Source organism: Passer domesticus, chromosome 2 (genome assembly GCF_036417665.1).
Source record: "Passer domesticus isolate bPasDom1 chromosome 2, bPasDom1.hap1, whole genome shotgun sequence".
In the NCBI taxonomy this organism is placed as follows: domain Eukaryota; kingdom Metazoa; phylum Chordata; class Aves; order Passeriformes; family Passeridae; genus Passer; species Passer domesticus.
The window spans coordinates 105,475,293-105,494,441 of record NC_087475.1 but is presented as its reverse complement, the minus strand read 5'-3'; the positions used below and the strand labels follow the sequence as shown (position 1 = coordinate 105,494,441).

At 47.7% G+C, this 19,149-nt stretch overlaps 1 protein-coding gene and 1 long non-coding RNA gene across 5 annotated transcripts in view; one reads left to right on the top strand and one right to left on the bottom strand.

Annotated features, from left to right (window-relative positions):
* Nucleotides 1–18,490, bottom strand: part of LOC135294696 (uncharacterized) — a 33,150-nt gene extending 14,660 nt beyond the window's left edge. For 3 of the 4 annotated variants that reach the window (XR_010356779.1, XR_010356777.1, XR_010356778.1), the window contains exons 1-2: nucleotides 18,381–18,490; nucleotides 16,274–16,502 (exon numbers count right to left, since the gene is read on the bottom strand). This is a non-coding gene — a long non-coding RNA (uncharacterized LOC135294696). Of the gene's footprint in view, nucleotides 1–12,519; nucleotides 12,646–16,273; nucleotides 16,503–18,380 lie in introns of those variants that run through there. The other variant, XR_010356780.1, reaches the window with a different exon arrangement.
* Nucleotides 1–19,149, top strand: part of FSTL1 (follistatin like 1) — a 52,117-nt gene that overhangs the window by 29,522 nt on the left and 3,446 nt on the right. The window contains exons 3-10 of the mRNA XM_064410288.1: nucleotides 8,267–8,371; nucleotides 9,574–9,703; nucleotides 10,860–10,892; nucleotides 12,402–12,532; nucleotides 15,490–15,608; nucleotides 16,351–16,463; nucleotides 17,263–17,373; nucleotides 19,035–19,132. Coding sequence (XP_064266358.1) covers nucleotides 8,267–8,371; nucleotides 9,574–9,703; nucleotides 10,860–10,892; nucleotides 12,402–12,532; nucleotides 15,490–15,608; nucleotides 16,351–16,463; nucleotides 17,263–17,373; nucleotides 19,035–19,132 — 840 coding nt within the window. The remainder of the gene's footprint in view (nucleotides 1–8,266; nucleotides 8,372–9,573; nucleotides 9,704–10,859; nucleotides 10,893–12,401; nucleotides 12,533–15,489; nucleotides 15,609–16,350; nucleotides 16,464–17,262; nucleotides 17,374–19,034; nucleotides 19,133–19,149) is intronic.

Here is a 19,149-nt window from a genome sequence, read left to right as displayed (position 1 = left end):
GACTTGTTTGCAGGAGAGATTTCCTCTTCCCCAGACTCTCATGTCATTGTTCCCCTAATGGGGCCTCACCGGTCATTGCCTTGTGGTGGAAAATATGAGGTTGTGGGGGCCAGAGCACAGACATTCCTTGCAGCTTAAAAGGGAAAACAGCCCTTGTGCAGTGGAGTCCCCAAGAGGTGTGCTTGTCTCTGGAACTGTTTTAGCAGCATCACGCTGTAAGAGACATCAGCTGTTTGGCTGATGCCTTTTTGCTCTTGTTTAGGTTGTGGGGAGAAAACCTTCCTTCTTCCCAGTTCTTGCTTCCCTTTCTGTGCAGGCACCAGCTTCTGCCTGCTGTCTGTGTGACATGAGAAAGCCATGGCTGGTGTGTGAGGGCTGCTGTTCCTGCCAGCAGTCCAGGAGTCAGTGGGGATGTAAGGCTCTGTATCCATCCTACCAATGTCTGCAAGGCAATGCTGCCCAGGCAGTCTTTTTTAGTAGCAGTACAAGCATCAGACATTTTCATCTCCATTTCCCTGACAGAGTCATGGGAATCCAACAAGCAGGTTTTCACAAGGCATGTTGTTTTTCCATGGCCTCATGTAGAGGTCACTGACTTGATGAGCCCCCATATCACAGAGGTCAGCCAGAGCCTCAGCTACTCTCCTGCTCAATGCTCATGTGATGGACACATCTGATCCATGGATCCTGGACTGAGCAGCCAGCTAGTCAGGGAGGGTCTTGCACAAATGGGTGAGGTATGAGTTTGCAGAGAGGGAACCTCCTCTGAGCTCTGGGAGATGCAGTTCCTTCCCTCTATTGCCTTCTTTCCTCTGCATCCAGATTTTCTGGGAACACGCCCTGATTCCCAGCATGTGCAGAGATGTATGGTCTGGCTTGTTTCCCATTAGCAAAGTCAGCTGCCATTAAATATTCATCTCACAAGCATTCAAAAGCCTTTAAGGGGTTGCACTTGGTGTGATGCTTTAAGAGAGCCAGTCCTAGATGTCAGTTGAGAATAGAAAGAGATAGGAGGAAGGATTGGAAAGAGGGGTTGGCTGATGTTTAAGCGTGTGGGTTGGTGGATTAGGGCATGTTGTCCTCCATGGCAGGCATCCCACAGGGAGTGCAATAGCTCCTGACACTGTGTCCAGATCGCTGTTCACAGCCCTTGATTGAAGCTGGCTGAAATACCCTAGTGATGGAAGCTCTGAGGGGGCAGAAGTGAGATGGGGGTCTGTCCTCCAACACAAAGAAAATGCTGTAGGGGAAGCACAGGGGTCAGTGGCAGGGAGACAGCAGGGGGCCTGGATTCATGGGGCCTGGAGTAAAGATCTGTTCTCAGGACTGCAAGCAGCAGTGATGTTGAGTCTGTCAAGAGGAGAGGCTGAGCCAGAGACGTGTTGTGTTGAGCTCTGCAAAGGAATTCCTGCCTGGTTCCCTAAGGAAGCAAAGCAATGTCAGCAGGCTGTCTGTGCCTGCCTGCCTGTCTCTGGCCTCCAGCAAGCCTTGAATCTATGGGCCTGTTTCCGGCACAGCTGATAAAGCGGTGGAGGCCTCCGAGATAATGGGATCCAGCTGGTTTTGTGACTTAGGTGACTGCCTTAATGAGAGGGGCCTGTGAAGACCTCCCCTGAGGAAGGAGTCCATGAGCTGCCCTGTAACTGGCTGACAGGCCATGCAGAGAGAGCTGTTGGAAACTGGCCTTCATTAGTTCTGCCACTTGCAGGATGGCTTTAGGAATTGGGGGAGGGGGAATCCTGCGGTTTAAATGGCACTGGACCCCTCTGCATCCAGCATGGACCCCGTACTGACACCCTTCAAATAGGATATTGTTAGCATTGGGAACATTGTCAAATGCAGCTGGTCACAGTCCCTTGGGGAATCTAGCCCTGGTCCAGACTTTGCCTGACAAATATATCTTCTTTTCTAACTAACTAGCTCAGGGATAGCCTGGTTTTGAGCTTTTCCAGCTGCCTAACAACACCTTTGCTGGTGTGAGCTGCAGGACATGTACCATGTACCTTCCAGAGACAGGGGGGGAGCTCCTGCAGCAGGAGAGGGAGGAGTTCCAGAGAGTGCCACTTTGAGTCCAGATGACACCAGACCAAAAGAAGCATTCAAGAGAGCACCCTGCACCAGTGTGTACAGCAACCTCTGGCAGGAGGTTTCCTTCCAGAGTAGAGTATGTGTTATTCCACAGCCTACTGTACCATCCCAATAGTGATGATGTTCTGGGATTGTCCTGATGATGTCTGGGTTTTTTTTGGAGAGCTGAAGTGGGAATAGAATGATTCAATCCCTACTTGCTGGGCTATCACCATCTTACTTTCGCTAAATGAAACTCAAGCCTTCCAAGTAAGAATTTAAGATAATTTGTGTGGATTTTCTTCCAACCTGAGGCAGTAGCCCAAAGGAAGGAAAACTGTAATGGTCACCTTACCTATCTATTTATGGCAAACCCAGTGTCAGGGGTGCCTTCTTGTTTCACACTAATCTGCTCAGTTTATGCTGCTGCCAAATTTCCGCCCCATCGCACCAGAGTGTTAATGGATCCAGGGAGCTGCCACAGGAATTGGGTCAGGTTTACAGGGAGGAAGAAGTGCTTTGCTTGTTAGTTGCAAACCAGAACAACGGGACAAACGTGCTGCCAGAGCCAGCTGCATGAATGACCAGAGGTGACAAGCTGGCTGCCCCTTCGTGCCCTCCGGTGAACATGGGATCTGGTCTCCCTGGACCTCTGCAGCAGGATGCTGCTGCTGAAAGAGCTGGAGAAACACTTGGGTAATGGGATGGAATGCACGAGCCAAATGCTTTCTCAATGCCATCACTGTACAGGAATTGCTAAATTTTCCTGGCTCCCCCCTGAGCTGCTCTGCTGCCCAGCCCTCTCTTTTTGAATGTTACAGCACACTAGTGCTTCTCCCTCCCAGCTCCACAATAGGAGAGGAGGGAAGTTTGGGAGTTAGGAGACATAGCTTGTCTCAGCCTTCTGCATCATTAACCTACTGCCTTGTGTTTCCAAATCTTTCTGCATTCAGAAGCAAACATTGCCAAGACAACAGCTAGACAAGGTGCTGGATTTCATGGCTGGATGTCGAGTTGGTTTAGAAATTATGGGTAGCACCTTGGCATGTTCAGAGATCCCTTACACCCCTACTCCCATGTTAGCTGTGGCAGGGAACAGGCAAAAGGGATGTGGAAGTGAAGATGTAGGGAGGACTGGCAGAAATACATAGCTGCACAGCTATGTATTTCTATTATTTCTCTGTGCTGCATGGAGGGGAGTCTACTGCGACTTGTACTAATTATATCTGAAAACTTGCACCCAGCTTTTGCTGCTGCCTTCCCTGAGGCATGAGAATCTGGGCATGTCTTGCAATCCCAGACATCATTTTGGTGCCCTTAAGTTTTGCCTTATCTGTGTAATACTCAAGTTTGTATAATACATGGGGTTGCCTCCCATAGGAGCTTTCAGTGCTCCAGCTTTACAGCACTTTGATTTCCTTGCACATCACGCAAGGCAAAACCACAAAAACTTGATTTTACAGCAAACAGCACAGAGCATTATGTGAGGGTCAAATAATGGATTATGGATTTCCAGAAAGTGATGCCAAAAGAAAAAAAGACCTGCCCTCACAACCAGAAAAGGTTGTTACTTGTATCAATAGGAGCAGGACAGTAGGTAGTATTTCTTCAGTGCAGTATGGGCTGTTGAGAAAAAGACTTTTGAGGTCTCAAAGAGGAGATTTTGTGTGGAAAGATATGCAGAAAACAAGGCAGTATGAGGGGTTGTTGTGAAGCATATTAACTCCTCATCTTATCTTTCTGCTTGTTTTCCAGAATGCATGTAATGGCAGTAATCCCTGCTGCTCTCTTTGGGCAATAGGGCACTGTGGACATGGAGCTGCATGCACAGCTCTTCTCTGCAGGGGGAAGCTTGTTCTTCCTTACAGAAGTGTTTTGTCATTGAATCATTCATGGTTTCAGCTTTCACAGGCTGGTTGGGAAAGTCCCAATTCCCACCAAGGGATACCAGACAGTCATGGCTCAACAGAGGCCAGGGCAGGAGGCAGCCAAGGGAGAGCTGCAGTGGGCAGTTCCCTTGTAAAGGCAAGGAGCCACGATACCTCTTTTCTGTCATGTGTACAATCACTCGTATCTCACTGCAGACACTGCACTGTTCCCATGAAGTCCCACCAGTGCAGAGCAGGCACAGCACCTTGCAGGACCTTGGGATCCCGGGCAGACCTGGCACTGTGTTGGTGTGTCAAGTCACACTTGGTCCTGGACATCTGGGTACAGCCAGGGGCTCAGAAATGCTCCGTATGTCTGTGCTCACTCTGTGTTGGGGGTCCAACTTCTCAGCACCAGATGCTGCCAGAGATGAGAAACAGCCCTTTCCACTGCCTAATTTCCTAATTTTAGCTCTCCACCTTGAGGCCCTGCATTGCTGGTTGCCATGGTGATCCTTCACCACTGGCATTGCCTCTGGCTTTCTCGCCTTCGGGTGCCTTGGAAATGTCTTTTTCCTCCCTGCTCCTCAGGAGACAACAGCTGAGGCAGAGGCATTGCATGTGACTCTCTGCACTGTCAGCTCAGGTCTTCTGCTTAATGTTTGCCTGTTAACATGCAAGAACCTTCATCCATGGGGTTACACTTCCCAGCCCTCCAAAAGCATTCTGCATTCCCATCTCCATTCAGTAGGCAAGCTGGGCTATTCATACATGACGCTGCCCAGCTGCCCTGAACTTCTGGCCCTTGAGCTGTTGAGAACAGCTTTCTCCATGGTCTTTGCCAGAGAGCATGTCTGGGAAGGTCGTGCCCCTGCAGGGTGAAGAGTCAGAGTGCCCCTGTGCTGTGGCAGACATTCCAAAGGCACAGGCACTTCTGCCCTGGCTTCATCCTTGCTGCTTTTACACCTTCCCACTTGCTCTCTGGGCAGCAGAGGAGTATGTAAAAGCACTGCCCAGAGAGAGAGCTTGGGCACCTCACTCGAGGCAGAAGAGAGGAGCTGCCTTGCCAAAGCTTGCAGTGGAAATGCCACCATGCAGCAATTAATAACAACTCTCTGCCCTTTCCCTTCCGCCTGCCCGAGCGTGCTGTGGACTGGAACGGGTGACACTTCCCAAGCACAGGATGACAGAAAAGGCAGTGGCAGCTCTTGGAGATGTAGCAGTATAAAAGCTATGATTCCAGCCCCCAAATCCTGATATTAATTAATTTAAGGGCAATGATGTTGAAACACTGTGGAGTCCTTTTTTAAAATTTTAAATTTTAAAAATTTGTGGTTTATATTTTCAAGCTTTTACAAGGCAGGTGCAAGGATGGGCTATTTAATATTAAAGTGACAGCTGCCATCCTCACTCACATGACTCCAGCAGATGAAGCTTTATAAAAAGCAAACATGACAAGGTCCAAGGTAAGATCAGAGTATCTGTCACAAGAAACCAGTTTGGCTGATAGCTTCTGGGAGATCACCAGAGAATTGGGAGATCATAAAGTCTCATTTGCAGACCCCCACTGTACTCATCCAGTCATCCACCTCTGTCCCTGTTACATTCTCAGTTGGGCACAGGAGACTCCCACATTTGCTGGGAAGGCAGCCAGGAGCTGCTAGAAAGAGTTCCCACCCTGTGGTAACCACAGCTGGGTTTGAGAAACTCTGTGCCAGAGTGAGAGGGCAGGCAGGCAGAGCAGCCAGCTTCATTTCTTCCTCTGGCTGAATCCTGAGGTGGAGAAAGCCATGCTGGAATGTGGCAATCAGCCCCAACCCCCTGCCAGCCTAGGGCAACTTAAGACAATAAGAAGCAACCAGAAAATTGTATTGCTTTGGTTAATAAGAAAAATCAGAGTAATATGGCATTCTAACCTGGCAGGTGGCAGGGTGTCTTCAGAAGCTGCTGGTGATGTCACCCTGTCAGCATCCCCAGCCCAGGTTCCAGTGGAAGAGCTGTGGGATAATTCCTGCACTTTAGCACTATCAGGGAGGGAGCTGTGGATGGCCACATTGGAGACTGGGTTTCCAAGTGAGCTCCCTTGGGGAGAGGAGTCCAGCAATCTGAGCTTGAGCACTGTGAATGCTTGTTGAGGCTGGCTGCATTGTAGCAGTGCCCTAAGTCCCAGCCAGGAACCAAAAGCCAGGTTTGGCATTGGTGGGCATGGACAGAGGTGGCTGCTGGCAGTCCTGCCTGTCCATGGGAGAGGCAGAGTACTGCCATCTATTGCCAGGCACCTGGATTACAGACCTCATTGGGTGGCCGTTCAAAGCTGTGCCCAGCTAGTTTTTTCTGTCTTTGACTGCTTGAAGGGATTGACAAGTTGTTCAAAATCCTTAACTGGATCAGCACTTTGGTAGCTACATTGCATTTTAGGTATGTGAGTGTCCAAAGTCAGACTCCAGCCTTGGACAATTTGGGTTTTTCTTTGTGCATTTTGCAAAATGAGCTACTCTTCCTTCCCTGCCCTGAGTTGCATGAGGTTGCTTTGTGCAGTGGAGTACTCCCATTGTTCCATCCCACCCCAGAAATGCCCGGTTCATTTACCCCAGCCCTCCACTGGAAGGTGACTAGAGAGAGGTGGATGCAGTAGAAGGGAGAGGGTGTCACTTGTAGCTCAAAAACCATGTGTGAAAGGACATGAAAAGGCAGCAGGAGGGTAACGCTGTCTTCATGGGGAGAACAGCCTGGGACATGGAATACATTTCTCAGCTAAGACTGGCATGTCCAAATACTGTATTTGACAGAGTAAGCAGCAAAATAGGAACACCTGCAGAGAATACGAAAGATGTTTGTCACTATGTGAACCTGGAGGGATTCCTGCAGTGATTTGAAAAGACCTTCTTGGGTCTGATGAATTGTGCAGTAGGCCAGCAAACGAACCATCCTGAAGACCAGGGCAAGGTTATTCAGAAAATGATCTGGCTGTCTCTATGGGCTGTTCAGTAAAGACAGCACCTCTCTATGAAATTATGGTTTAAAAGCAAAGCAAACAAAAAACTAGAATAAAGAAGAAACAGGAGGAAAAAGATGTGTTCAGCATTTGTCAATAATGCCTGCTCTTTTGACAAATTCTGTTCCTTTTTCATCACCTATCTTCAATAGTATGTGATGGAGGTACAAAGATGCCACAAATGAGCAGAGTATAAGAATAATACTCTGATGAGAAGGTGAAAAAACATTTTTGTATTAGAGGGAAGAAACACAGCAGATGTGATTGACTTATCTCACTGATTATTTTTCATTCTTCAGTCTTCTTTCTGATGCAAAACTGTTGCAGAAGCCAGTTGGCTGGCATAAACCAGATACTCAACATACAGGTGGAAAATGTTAGATGAAATGAGAGTCACAAAGGAAATTAATGACAAAGCAGGGAATTAAGCCAGGCTCTTCAAAATCTGAACCCTAGAACTACCTTATCTTTTAAAAGTCTATTTTAAAAGGCATTAAAAGGATAAAAATAAGTGGTAGTTGTATCAAAACCATGATTGAACTATGGAAATATTCCACGCTAGGTGTCGCCAGTTTAGGAATGCTGTGGGACACCAAGAAAAAAAAAAAAGAAAATATTGGACAGTTATGTGAACAACAATACTTGTGATTACTTTGACTAGGAGAAAACTGTAAAGTGTATAAATTGTACTGCAGGACATAAGTCAACTGCAGGCTGTCAGGAACCAGGAAGGAACTTTCATTATAGGAGGATTACTGGATAATTATCTCATCCATGACAGTGTTCTTCCTTTAAAGTATTTGATCTTGACTAGTGAAAGCAAGATAATGGGTCATGTAGTTTTGTGACTTTTTTGTGACAAGGACATTATCTGGTGCCTGATGGAAATTTCTTCTGCCTGTTTGTATTGTACCTTTCTCTAAGGATATGTTCACCTTCTTCTTAAGTGTCTCAAGCAAAGACATTTCTGCTCCCTACCCTCTGTGAAAAGAAATTTTAAAGACAGCAGTCCTTGACATGAGCAAATTATTCTTGCCATTCATGCTAGACTTCCTCTTGCTCATGTTTGCTCCACTTCTCCCAGGTGATTTTCCAAGAATGACCTGAAGAAAACCCTGTGTTCTTGGGACTGTAGCCCTTGTTCTTGTGCCTGCTGCTTCTTATTGTCTGAGCTGTCCATTTTTTGAAGTCATGTCTCTCTTGTTCTGTCACCTCCACCTTAACACCGTGGTACCTTTTGGTCCTGATACCAGTTAAATGTGCTATTTTTTTTTAACTGTGTTGTTACTCTTCTGGTTAATGATGTATTTTGTGTCTTTGACTTTGTATCTTGCAGGAAGAGCCAAGGAGCAAATCTAAGATCTGTGCCAATGTTTTCTGTGGAGCTGGGCGTGAGTGTGCAGTGACCGAGAAGGGAGAGCCAACCTGCCTCTGCATTGAGGTATGGGAGCAGCACAGGTTCTGGGTCTGGGATGGGTTTCTGTCACTGGAAGGATCCCAGTGATGGAATAAGGCTATGGCTGTTTTAAAGCAGCTGCAAATTCACAGTGGCTCTTCAAACAGCACGACTGTTTCCAGTGTTGTGTGGGAGAAGAGTCCTGTAGGGTAGATATAGTCTGGGACTCACAGCTGTGCTGCTTGCAGGACTGCTTAGGGTCTTTACATGTACAGGAGACTCTTGCTGGGAAAGCCCGGTGAGGTATGGATGTGCAGCTGGCTTTGAAGGGCACTCTAGAGAGTGGTCTGTGAGCTCCAAGACAGCCTGCCCTCACTGGCACCTTGTTTGAGGAGGTTACAAGCACCCTACTAAAAATCAGCTTTTGTAAAATGGAAATAATTGTGGTAGAATGCTGTAAGGATGAATAGCTTTATCCAGCAGGGAGTCAGAGATGATTAGAAGAGTCTTTCCCAGCTGTAGGGACACAATGTCTCCCTACTGTGCTCTGCTCCATGCCTTCAAAACATTTCTGCCTGGATCCTGGGAATGGCCATGTGGTTCTTTGTTCCCCCTTCCCTCACAGCTTGCCACTTTGGCATGACCAGCCTGGGCACTGGAGAGAAATGCTCTGTTAGTAGGAAGAGAGTCTGTCACTCTGGGTAGGCTTGGCCAGACCAAAAAGGACAGAAGAGAGAAGCTCATAGCCTGACCAGTGGCACTGGTGAACTCTCTCTTTGCTGTAGGCTGTGCTGTTTGTTCATGGCTGATGGCTTATTCTGCTATTTGGTTGCAGAAGGGTGGAGCAGAGTCTGCAGAAAGATGCAAAATGGAGCCAAGCCAGGTGCATAGACCAGAGGCACAGAAACACCTCTGGGCAGGCATGGCCACGGCACATGGAGCAGCAGTTGCAGGATTATGCTCCATATTTATGCTGAGCACTGATTTCTCTGCAGGGGTCTGCTTTCAGAAAGACTCTTGTCATGCTGGTGGTGATGGAAACTGGGACGAAGTGAGGCCTTTGAACTCACACCCACAGACTTTCCTGTGTAGGTTTTTCTGGGGTAATGATGGGTGAGTTAGCCTGTTCCAAACACAGGGCCAAGGGGACTCTGCCAGGGACTTGTCCTGAGCTGGGCTGATGGTTGGACTCACCAAGCTGTCCCAAGGAGGCAGGTGAAACGCTGTGTTGTCTGGCCCTCCCACAGAAATGCAAACCTCACAAGAGGCCTGTGTGCGGGAGCAATGGCAAGACGTACCTGAACCACTGCGAGCTGCACCGTGACGCCTGCCTCACCGGCTCCAAGATCCAGGTGGATTACGATGGCCACTGCAAAGGTAACCCTGGCAAGGAGGGCTGGCTGCACTCTCAGGGACAAAGAGTTGGAAGGGAAGCATGGCATGATAACAAGGCGAGGCAGAGGCCTCACCAGCCAAGACTTTGTCCCACAGTTGCTGAGTGGGGTAAACAGGGCAGGCCTCAGGACAGTAGCCAGATTCAAGCAAGAGTCCAGATGACCAGGCAAGCTGGCAATGATGAAATAGGCCTGAAATCAAGTTGTGAAGTCAGTGCTGGTGATTCTGGTAACCAGAATCAGACAAGAGCCAGACAAGCTCATAGTGATGCAGTCTGTAGCAGGGCTGAGATCAAGATGGGAACACAGTCACCAGGTCAGGGCCTGGATCAACAGTCTTTGGGAGAGAGTGGTTGCAAGAGAGCTGGAGACAGGCATGGCTACAACATAATAATCACAGGCAAGGACTAGGAGTTGAGCCATCAGATATTAAATGGAACCTCATGGCTCACGGTTAGAGAGTTTGGATGGAGTGGATGGAGGCTCTAGGTGAGGCCAGCAGGGTCATTAAGGCCCTCATAAGTGCACTCAAAACCCTGACACCTTGACTGTGGGGGACCTTGGAACTATTGGCTCCCCAAGCTTCTGGGAGTGTGGCACTCAGTGAGCAGCTCCTGTTGCCTCACTCTAAGCTTTTGGATTCAGCCAGGTAAGTGTCTCAGTTTAACTGCTGAGGAAAAGTCATGCTCTGAGGATAAACTCCTAAAATCAATACTATCATTCATGTTCATAAGGACCCTCAATAACTTTAGGAGCAAGGATTTTGCCTCATTAGTGGGCCTGTTTAACTCACACACACACCAGCTGCATGGTTTTCTTGTGTTCAGACAGTTTCATGTGTTTAAATGTGTGCCCCCTGTCTCTTACCTTGTCACTGAATACCATGGATGAAAGTCTGGTGCATTTCCTTCCATCAGATTTATAAACATTGATGAGATTGTCCCTGAGCCTTCAATTCTTCAGTCTAAAATTTCCTCAGTATCTCTTCATGGTGCAGAGGATTCCAGTTCCTCAATCATGTATGTGGCCCTCATATATCCAAAGATTCCCAGGTTCCTCTGCTTTTACCCATGGTGGGAAGAGATTTGTATTGTTTCACACTGCATCAGAAATGTCCTCTTCTGTCTTTCCATTAACAGAGAAGAAGTCTGAGAATCCAGCTGCAAGTCCAGGTAAGAAGCTGTCTCCAGTTTGGCCTCTGTATGAATTTGTATGCTCTGGGAGATGGGCAGAGGGTGTGCTGGGGGAGTGCAGAGCTCTGTGTAGAAGTCATATCCTGCACGGGCTGTAGAAGAGTCTGAGTTGATAAATCAGCTGAAATGTGATTGCCCAGCTCTTTACTCTTGGGTAACCTTTCAGAGCTCATACATCTCCTGGGCTTTTCACTGTGCTGGGATGTCTCAGGGACTCAGCATAGACAAGGTGCAATGAAAACCCAATTTGCCCCCAGGGACTCAAACTGTGCTCATCACCCAGACTGAGGGATGAAGCACTCTTTTAAAGGGAAACTTTGCTTTAGGAGTGATGAACCAATGGGTGCAGAGAGTCAGGAGGTACAACTGAACTGCCTATACCATCAGCCAACAAGATGATCTTGAGTCTCTTCTAACCTAAATTATTCTATGATTATCTAAGTTATAAGTTCTCTTTGATTCCCTGTGCTTGGTTTCTCCCCTTATGTATTGCCACGTGTACTTAACACTGGATTTTAGGGCCCTGGCTTGTCATCAGGAGAGCCTTTTTCCTATTAATGGCCTCTAAGTACTGGAGCTGTATAATCATCAACTTTAACTTCCTAGGACAGATGAGAGCAAAGTCTCATACAAACTGAAGAGGAAGGACCATGTCAGAGCATGTTCACCACCCTAAAGCGGTTTTAAAGAAGTACAAAATTAAACATGTAGAATCCCTACAGAGCTGAATTTTTTTTCATCTCCATCTGATTGTGATAGTAGTCACTGGAATCAGAAGATCCTTAGTGTGTGTGACATGAATGCACACTGAGTACTGGGCAGGTGTGACAATTCCCAGCTAGGATTTCAGTTTTGTTTCTAAATGCATGGTTTGTATCAGCACACAAAGTGATAACTCCCCTGGAGAAACCTGTGACACTGGCAAGCACTGTGAGTGAACAAGCCCAGTCTGACCCCCTCTCATTTCCAGTCAGAGTGGACAAACCAGGGCTTTGAAGAAACAGTGTTTCCTGAGATAATAGGCCCTAAAATTCAAGTCTTAGAGACAGAGTGGTAGGTAGAAAGGCTTTCTCAGTCTAGTCTTCCCCCTTGCAGAGGATGGAGGTTTTGGTATTTTAGGGTTGACAGCTGAATGACAATTCTGCGCAGTGTCAGGAAGCCTGGGGACATTGTCAATTACCTTCCTCCCTCGGTCTGGGACTCTTCACACCAAGATGAGTCAGCTCTGGGTTGTTCTTCCACAAGCTTCAGGAATGGGAAGGAAAAGCTTTGGCAGGAGTGTTGTTTTCCAGCCGTGCCACATGGTGTCACCAACAGCCCATCCACTATTCAGCACTTGACAGCAGTGATGTAACTAAGGACTGGACCGAGGGGCTGCAAGCTGCCATCAGGGCGAGCTGGCTTTCATTTCCTTTCTTTGTGATCTCCCTGCCAGCTTGATTTCTCTCACTCCTGTTTTTCCTTCTACTGCACTGTCTCCTATCACAGTTGTCTGCTACCAGTCGGACAGGGACGAGCTTCGTCGCCGGGTCATCCAGTGGCTGGAAGCTGAGATTATCCCAGATGGGTGGTTCTCCAAGGGCAGTAACTACAGTGAAGTCCTGGACAAATATTTCAAGGCAAGTAGAGCAGCACCTGCCTCAAAGCCTAGACAACATTTCTTGCCTTGTCACTGCGTAACAGCTGCTGTGCTCCCAGCTGAGAGGCTCCAGTGTGTGATGTGCCTGCCGAGCTGGGGACCAGAGGGATCTGATAAGTCCTACAACCTCATGTGTTATGGGCTGCCTGCAGCAGCCACTGACTGACCGACTGACACAGCTTGTGACAACCAGATGTGGAACATCTCTGACTCCTGGTGTCTGACCTGCCCTGGGGAAAAGGAGGAGGGCAAGCCACACGAGGCTGTAGCAGAGTAGAGCACTAATCTCAGGGGTAAAAAGCCAGGGGAAAAGAGGTGAAAGTGCTGCAAATGCAGGAAGCTGTGGCAGGGGCTGCTTATACTTTGGTCTAGGTAGTCCCAAGGCCATGCTGAGATGGGTGTAAGGGACACTTGGGGGCTTCAAGGAATATGTCCCAGTTGTGGCTGAGCTGGCAGTTCCCTAGTACTCTGCAGAGTGAAAGGAGCCATTTGAGTCTTGGGCCTTGCAATAATCTTGTTCCTCCCTCCTCCCTGTCAGTCTGTCCCTCAGCCCATCTGCACCCCCTTCTGTAACCAGCAGATCCCAAGCTTCTCCCATGCTCCTGCCACATGCACTGCTGCGTCCCTCCCCCTCACGCCTGGCTCCTGCCAGAGACTTCAGAGCATTCAGGATGGAGCTGGAGGAGCAGGTGGGGAAGAGGGGAGAACGTTTAAATCATGAGCTGTTGACAGCCAGAGATTAATGGTGCCTGACAGGAGTTAGCACTGCAAGCAAATTTGCCATGGCAATGGCACCCCCTGGTGAGACAGAGGAGCTGGTCCCCTCTCTCCACAGAGCATCCTTACATTTGCAGCCTTTGTGCTGCTCTGTCTGTGGAAATTCACTGCCCTGGGTGCTCCTGTCAGTGCCTGCCAACGCCCAAAAGCGGCAGTGTCCTGTGTCAGTCCCTCTCCCTGCAAATGTGCTGTCCCCAGGCACTTTTGCAGGGTCTCCCCAGATCATGGGCTTTGCTGAAATGCATGAGCCAGCCACAGGCTTGTTCCACTGTCATTGCACAAGCCGTTCACACCCACTGCCCCCACGCTTGTCAGCATGCTGGTGATATCCTGAGGCTGCAGCTCAGAGGCAGGCAGCCTCACGTTCTCTTTATTGTCCCACTTTTTCTGGAGCACTGATCCCAGCCACTGGGTGAGAGTTCTTATGGCAAAGAATTATCTCTGCTTGTACCAAAGGGAGAATTTCCATGGCCAAGGTCAACAGTATGAGGTTCAGTAAGGGTAAGTGTCGGGTGACAACAATCCCAAGCAGAACTACAGGCTGGGGAAAGAGTGGCTGCCAAGGGAGGTGGTGGAGGGTTCAAGAAACAACTGGATGTGGCACTTGCTGCTGTGGTTTAGTTGATAAGGTGGTGTTCAATCAGAGGTTGGATTCAATGATCTTGGAGGTCTTTTTCAACCTTAATAATTCTGTGATTCTCTATCAGGTGGTAATCCACCTTTTCAACTACCTTATTCTTACAGCTTTGAAACATTTTTAAGCAGAATTCAGAGTTTGGAACAACTTGGGACAAATCAAGGCAAAGGAAACTAAATGGTTTCAAACACACAGAAATTTGTGTCAGCAACGAGTGTCTGCTGTTACTGGAGGAATTTTGTCATGCCAGGGCTGTGGGGCTCTTCATGCCCTGCATTCCTGCAAATGGCCTGATTCCTGTCCTGCATGTAGGAAACACTGGAGGCACAGTTCAAACAAAGCTTTTCCCTTTTCTCCTTGCTGGGGAGGTTTGTAGATGTGGCATTAAGCTATTTCCCTCCTGGAAGCCTGACTTGTGGGGCTCACTGGGATGTGCTTTGTTCATCAGGCAGGCCATGACCTTGAAGGACATTATTTCAAGAGGAGCAAGAGTGGTAGTAGGAAGCTGCTCCATTTTGGAGAATCTCTGTGGAAAAGCCTTAATGCAGACCATAACTTCGAAAGGCAAGAAAACTCACTTAGCAGTCTGGGTCTTTAAGAGAACTGCAGTCATTTTCACAATAAAAAGCAGGACAAGAAGCTTCAAAGTCTAGTGGAAGCTGACATGTGGAGCAGTTACACAGGATTATTTCCCTAGCCCTAGATGTTTCTCCTGAAACACATAGAGGTAACAACAGGCAGTGTCTTTTCCAGCATTCCTGAGAGCACTGCACAAGGAGCCACAGCAACCTGCCCCAATCACACAGCAAAAATTAGGTGGCAGCAGTCCGTGTGCAGGATTAATTTTCCACTCCCAGCAATGCAGCTGTCTCTGAGGGGGCACAGCAGTTCCTGCTGAGTGCCCAGCACTGCGGTGTCACGTCTCCAAACAGGAAAGCAAAATGCAATTATTTCTTTGGGATTACAGCCAGGATTTTGGGGCTAAAAACGCTGCTCTTCAGTGCCAGGAGTCTTGTCAGGACCTTAAGAAGTTGATGGTGAGGTGTTGTGCTATTGCATTAAATTTTTACCCTGGTATCAGCAGAAAATTGCTTCCTGTGATTTTTCCCTTTTGTCACTGTCAGAGTCCAGGCACAGCTTTGGATTTACACATACTGGAAAGCTGACACCTCCTTGAATGCAGCTGGTCTGCTTTAAGGCAGGAGGTATATAAGAAAGCTAAGAGCTGGCTGAAACAAACAGAAGAAATAGGGTTAGAGCCATAAATCAAGCAGCAGGAGGTGAATGAGAGGCACTGTAGCTTATCTGTGAGAACAAGGCTAGGATCATTTCTCTCTTATTCTGAGGCTAATGTGGATATGTTGCTGCTTTTCTCTGGGCCTCTTTCTTTGTGAAAAACAGTGATAATGGAACTTGTCTCACTAAAGCTTCAAAATGATATGTATGTATGGAAGAGGAAGAAGGAAGGGGTACTTTGAACTGATAAATGAGAGCCTCTCATATCTTCCTATCTTCCCCTACAGAGCTTTGATGATGGTGATTCTCGCTTGGACTCCACTGAATTCCTGAAGTTTGTGGAGCAGAATGAGACTGCCATCAACATCACCACCTACATGGACCAGGAGACCAACAAGTTGCTCAGGTGAGCAGTGGACAGGATGCCAGAGGGAGGGCCAGGGGGACAAATGTGGTAGAATGGAACATAGAAACTCACTCATGGTAAATATCAGCTAGGGCTTGCACTGGCAGAGTTAACTGTGTATGAAGTGGCTTCCAGTTTAAATAGGTGTGAACACCACAAGAGGAGCAGTCCTATCTCTACCCTTCATGTTAGGCACGTATTCCAGCCCTCTTTTGCCCTAAATTTAGCAGTTGTGCAGCCAGATGGGAGTTGGGTAACAGAAGATTTGTCATCTTCTTTCTATTCCTAAATTAGCTTGCTGGGGACTGTCCTCACCTTTTGCCTAATAGCTACATCCAGTGCATGGAAGGTGGTGGGAAAATGCTGTTCATATGCAGCCTATAGTTTGAGAGTTTTCCCTCTTTCTTTGTTTGCCACTGTGTGAAAATAGGCTGCTTGTGGTTATGCTGTGCTTGCATCTCTTCCTATGTGACAGCATGTAGATGTCAACAAATGTGGATGTCCCATTCCTGCTGTTCTGAATATCCCCCACTGCCCGGCCTGATGCCAGACAGGGAGTATTTGGTGACTGTTTTTCTTTTCTCTGTATCCCATGAGGTTTCCTTAGAGAAGCCACTTCTGCCAGATATCTTGGAGTCTCCCTAGTTATTACTGTATTTACTCACCTGCACTCTGAAGACAGTAGAGCAGGGACTGGGCTAGCACAGCCCTGTGCAGAAAAAGCCTCTGTATTTCCTTTCAGGGGACTCTGCGTAGATGCCCTCATCGAGCTGTCAGATGAAAATGCTGACTGGAAGCTCAGCTTCAATGAATTTCTCAAGTGCCTCAGCCCATCCTTCAACCCACCAGAGAAAAGTAGGAACTCCTCACTTATCTTGGGGAACAAGAGGGGTGCTGGGAAGGGAGGAAAGAAAAGAGATCAGCTTCAGGCCAGACATTGGGTGCTGTAACTCCACGGCCAGATATAATTTTAATATATGCCTGCCTCTCAACCAACAGCACCCTTTGTCCCTGCATTGTTAAAGTACTGCTTTTACTGTTCCAGAGCTCCTGCAGCTCTTGTGATAAGAAAGGTTTGCATTTTAGAAGCAAGGACGTAAGGCTGAATGGGTATGGTATGCTTGTAAGGTCAAGGCATGTATTTAACAGTGCAGAGGTCAATCATGTGAGGAGTTCATGGCCGGATAACTTAGGAAAGTCAGACCAGACCAAAGTCCTGCTATGCTCTACTTTTCACACAGAGAGCCTCCCTGATGAGCATCTCAAAGTTCACTATCCTTCTAAATCATTTCCCCAACTTATCTCCACCTGGATCAGAATAACCCAAGCTTTCATTTCAGGGGTTCTTTTCTTTGTGTGACAGATAAGGAAATTCAAACAAAACCAACACTGAGATTTCATTTGGAATTGAGAAATCGAAATGTGTTCTTCTGAGGAAGAAAAATAAAGGGTTTGATTTTCCCAAATTATATTTTGGCTGACTTCATTCACCAAATTCAGCATGAATATTTTAGTCATGAGGAAACTTCTGGTGGTTGGGGGAAGGACGGCTTCCCCTTAAACCTCATCTTCTCTCTCAAGGCATCTCCAAAGTATGTTGTCTTTAGCCTGCTCGCTCTCTCACAAGCACTGCCCTTATATTGTGCCTCTTCAGGGTGTGCCCTGGAAGATGAGACCTATGAGGATGGAGCAGAGACCCAGGTGGAGTGCAACCGCTGTGTCTGTGCCTGTGGGAACTGGGTGTGCACCGCAATGACGTGCGAGGGTCTGTATGCTCTCCAGAAAACTACTGGGTTTGGGTTTGGGCAAAAGGAATTCTCACTCTGTGTCTTCCCAAAGGCACCAGCTATCCAGGGCTCTCCTCTCTCCAGCTTTTCCTCAGCTTCTCCATGGGTGGTTTCTGCATAACCCTCACTTGTTCCGTGTTAGTCAAACCCAAGCTGGTGCTGATGCAGAGGTCAGAAAATGTGTAACTGGGCTCGGGGCAATGCTGCTGGGGTTTGTAGTTTGGACTTGGTGTCATGAAAATTCAGCACTAAATCTTCCAAACTAGAGCTACTCTGCATCCAGCTGGTGCAGACCAAATAGGTCACTGCTGCGACTGTATGTGTAGGTGTGAGCAAGTCAGCTTTCCTGTGTATGTGTCCATATCCTCACTGTTTATGGAATTTGTAAAACAGGATCTAGGATCCTGTCTCAATCAAGAGGGGATATAGGAACCTTCATCCAATGCCAAGAAAGCACTTTAGCTTCTTGCCACAAAAACTGTAGAATAATGCTGATGAAGGGAGGTGGTGCTGTAGTAAGGGAGGGTTGTTTGTTCCTCCTTTGGAAGGCCCTTAAACTTGCACAGCCAGGGTACAATTGTGAGAGGTCATGGTGCAGTTGTGAACAACAGCTCTCTGTTTAACCTTCTCACACATAGTCCAGGGCCAGTGGAATGCCACCTTTTCCCTGTGTTGGCAAATGTATGGGTCCTTCCCAAGGAGCCACATCCACCTCCCAGCATAGTGCTGCATTTCTCTGGCCTTCTTCCCTAGAAACCCAGCCCTTTCTGCATTTTTATATCCTTCTTCCCTGGAAACCAGGCCCTTGCAGGAGCTTTGTTTCAGAGCTGTGTGGGATCTGCCAGGAGTACACTGTTGCAGATCAGAGTAGAAGAGAGGGAAAGGGCAGCAGTGTGTACAGAGCTTTTCATGTTTATCTGATCTTCTGTAGCAGAGGCTTCAGGATCACCTCAGCTCAAACTTAGCTGCAGCAGCAGGAACTCACCTGAGAAAAGACAACTGTAGTATTAATAGAACTGCCAGAGGAGCTGTGTGTAGGTGTCATAGATTAAGCAACAGAATGAGAGGCTCTTTTTGTTGCCTCCACAGAAACAACCGTCAAAGTTGCTATGCAACACCTGTTCTTGCTGCCTACTTTGTTCCCTGCATCCATGACAGAAGCATGCAATGGGATAACGATTCCTTGACTTTCTGCCCATGTCAGAGCAGCAGAGGCTATTGTTAGAGGAATAATGAAACTGAAGAATCAGATCAAATGCATCAGCAAGTTACTTCTTCATTGAGCAAAATTACCTCGTCATTAGATATCAGTTATTGTACTTAAGTAGCACTGAGCTTCCATTTATTCCCTACAAGAGGCCAAGATGTTTGAGCTAATTATAGGTGTTTCATATGTGGCTTTATTACCAGTCATGAGGGAGGGAGAGACAGGGACAAATTGCACACCCAAGTTGTGAAGTCCCAGGCAGCCACAAGGCCTGTTCTCTTTCTAAGAAGCCAACCCATACCATCCTCCAGCAAAGGCTTCCTAAGCTTGAGGGGTGCTGTGGCTGACCTGCCTCCCTTTGTTCTTCATGGTTCAGCATCTGAAATTTGCATTCCCTATTTATGAAACACTAAACTCCATTTCTGCTTCCAGGGAGGAATGAGAAGGTGCCTGCTCAGAGACACCGACCTGATCAAGATTTGACTGAGGAGGAGATGGCCAGATACGTTCAGGAACTGCAGAAGCATCAGGTTAGCATGAAGCTGGG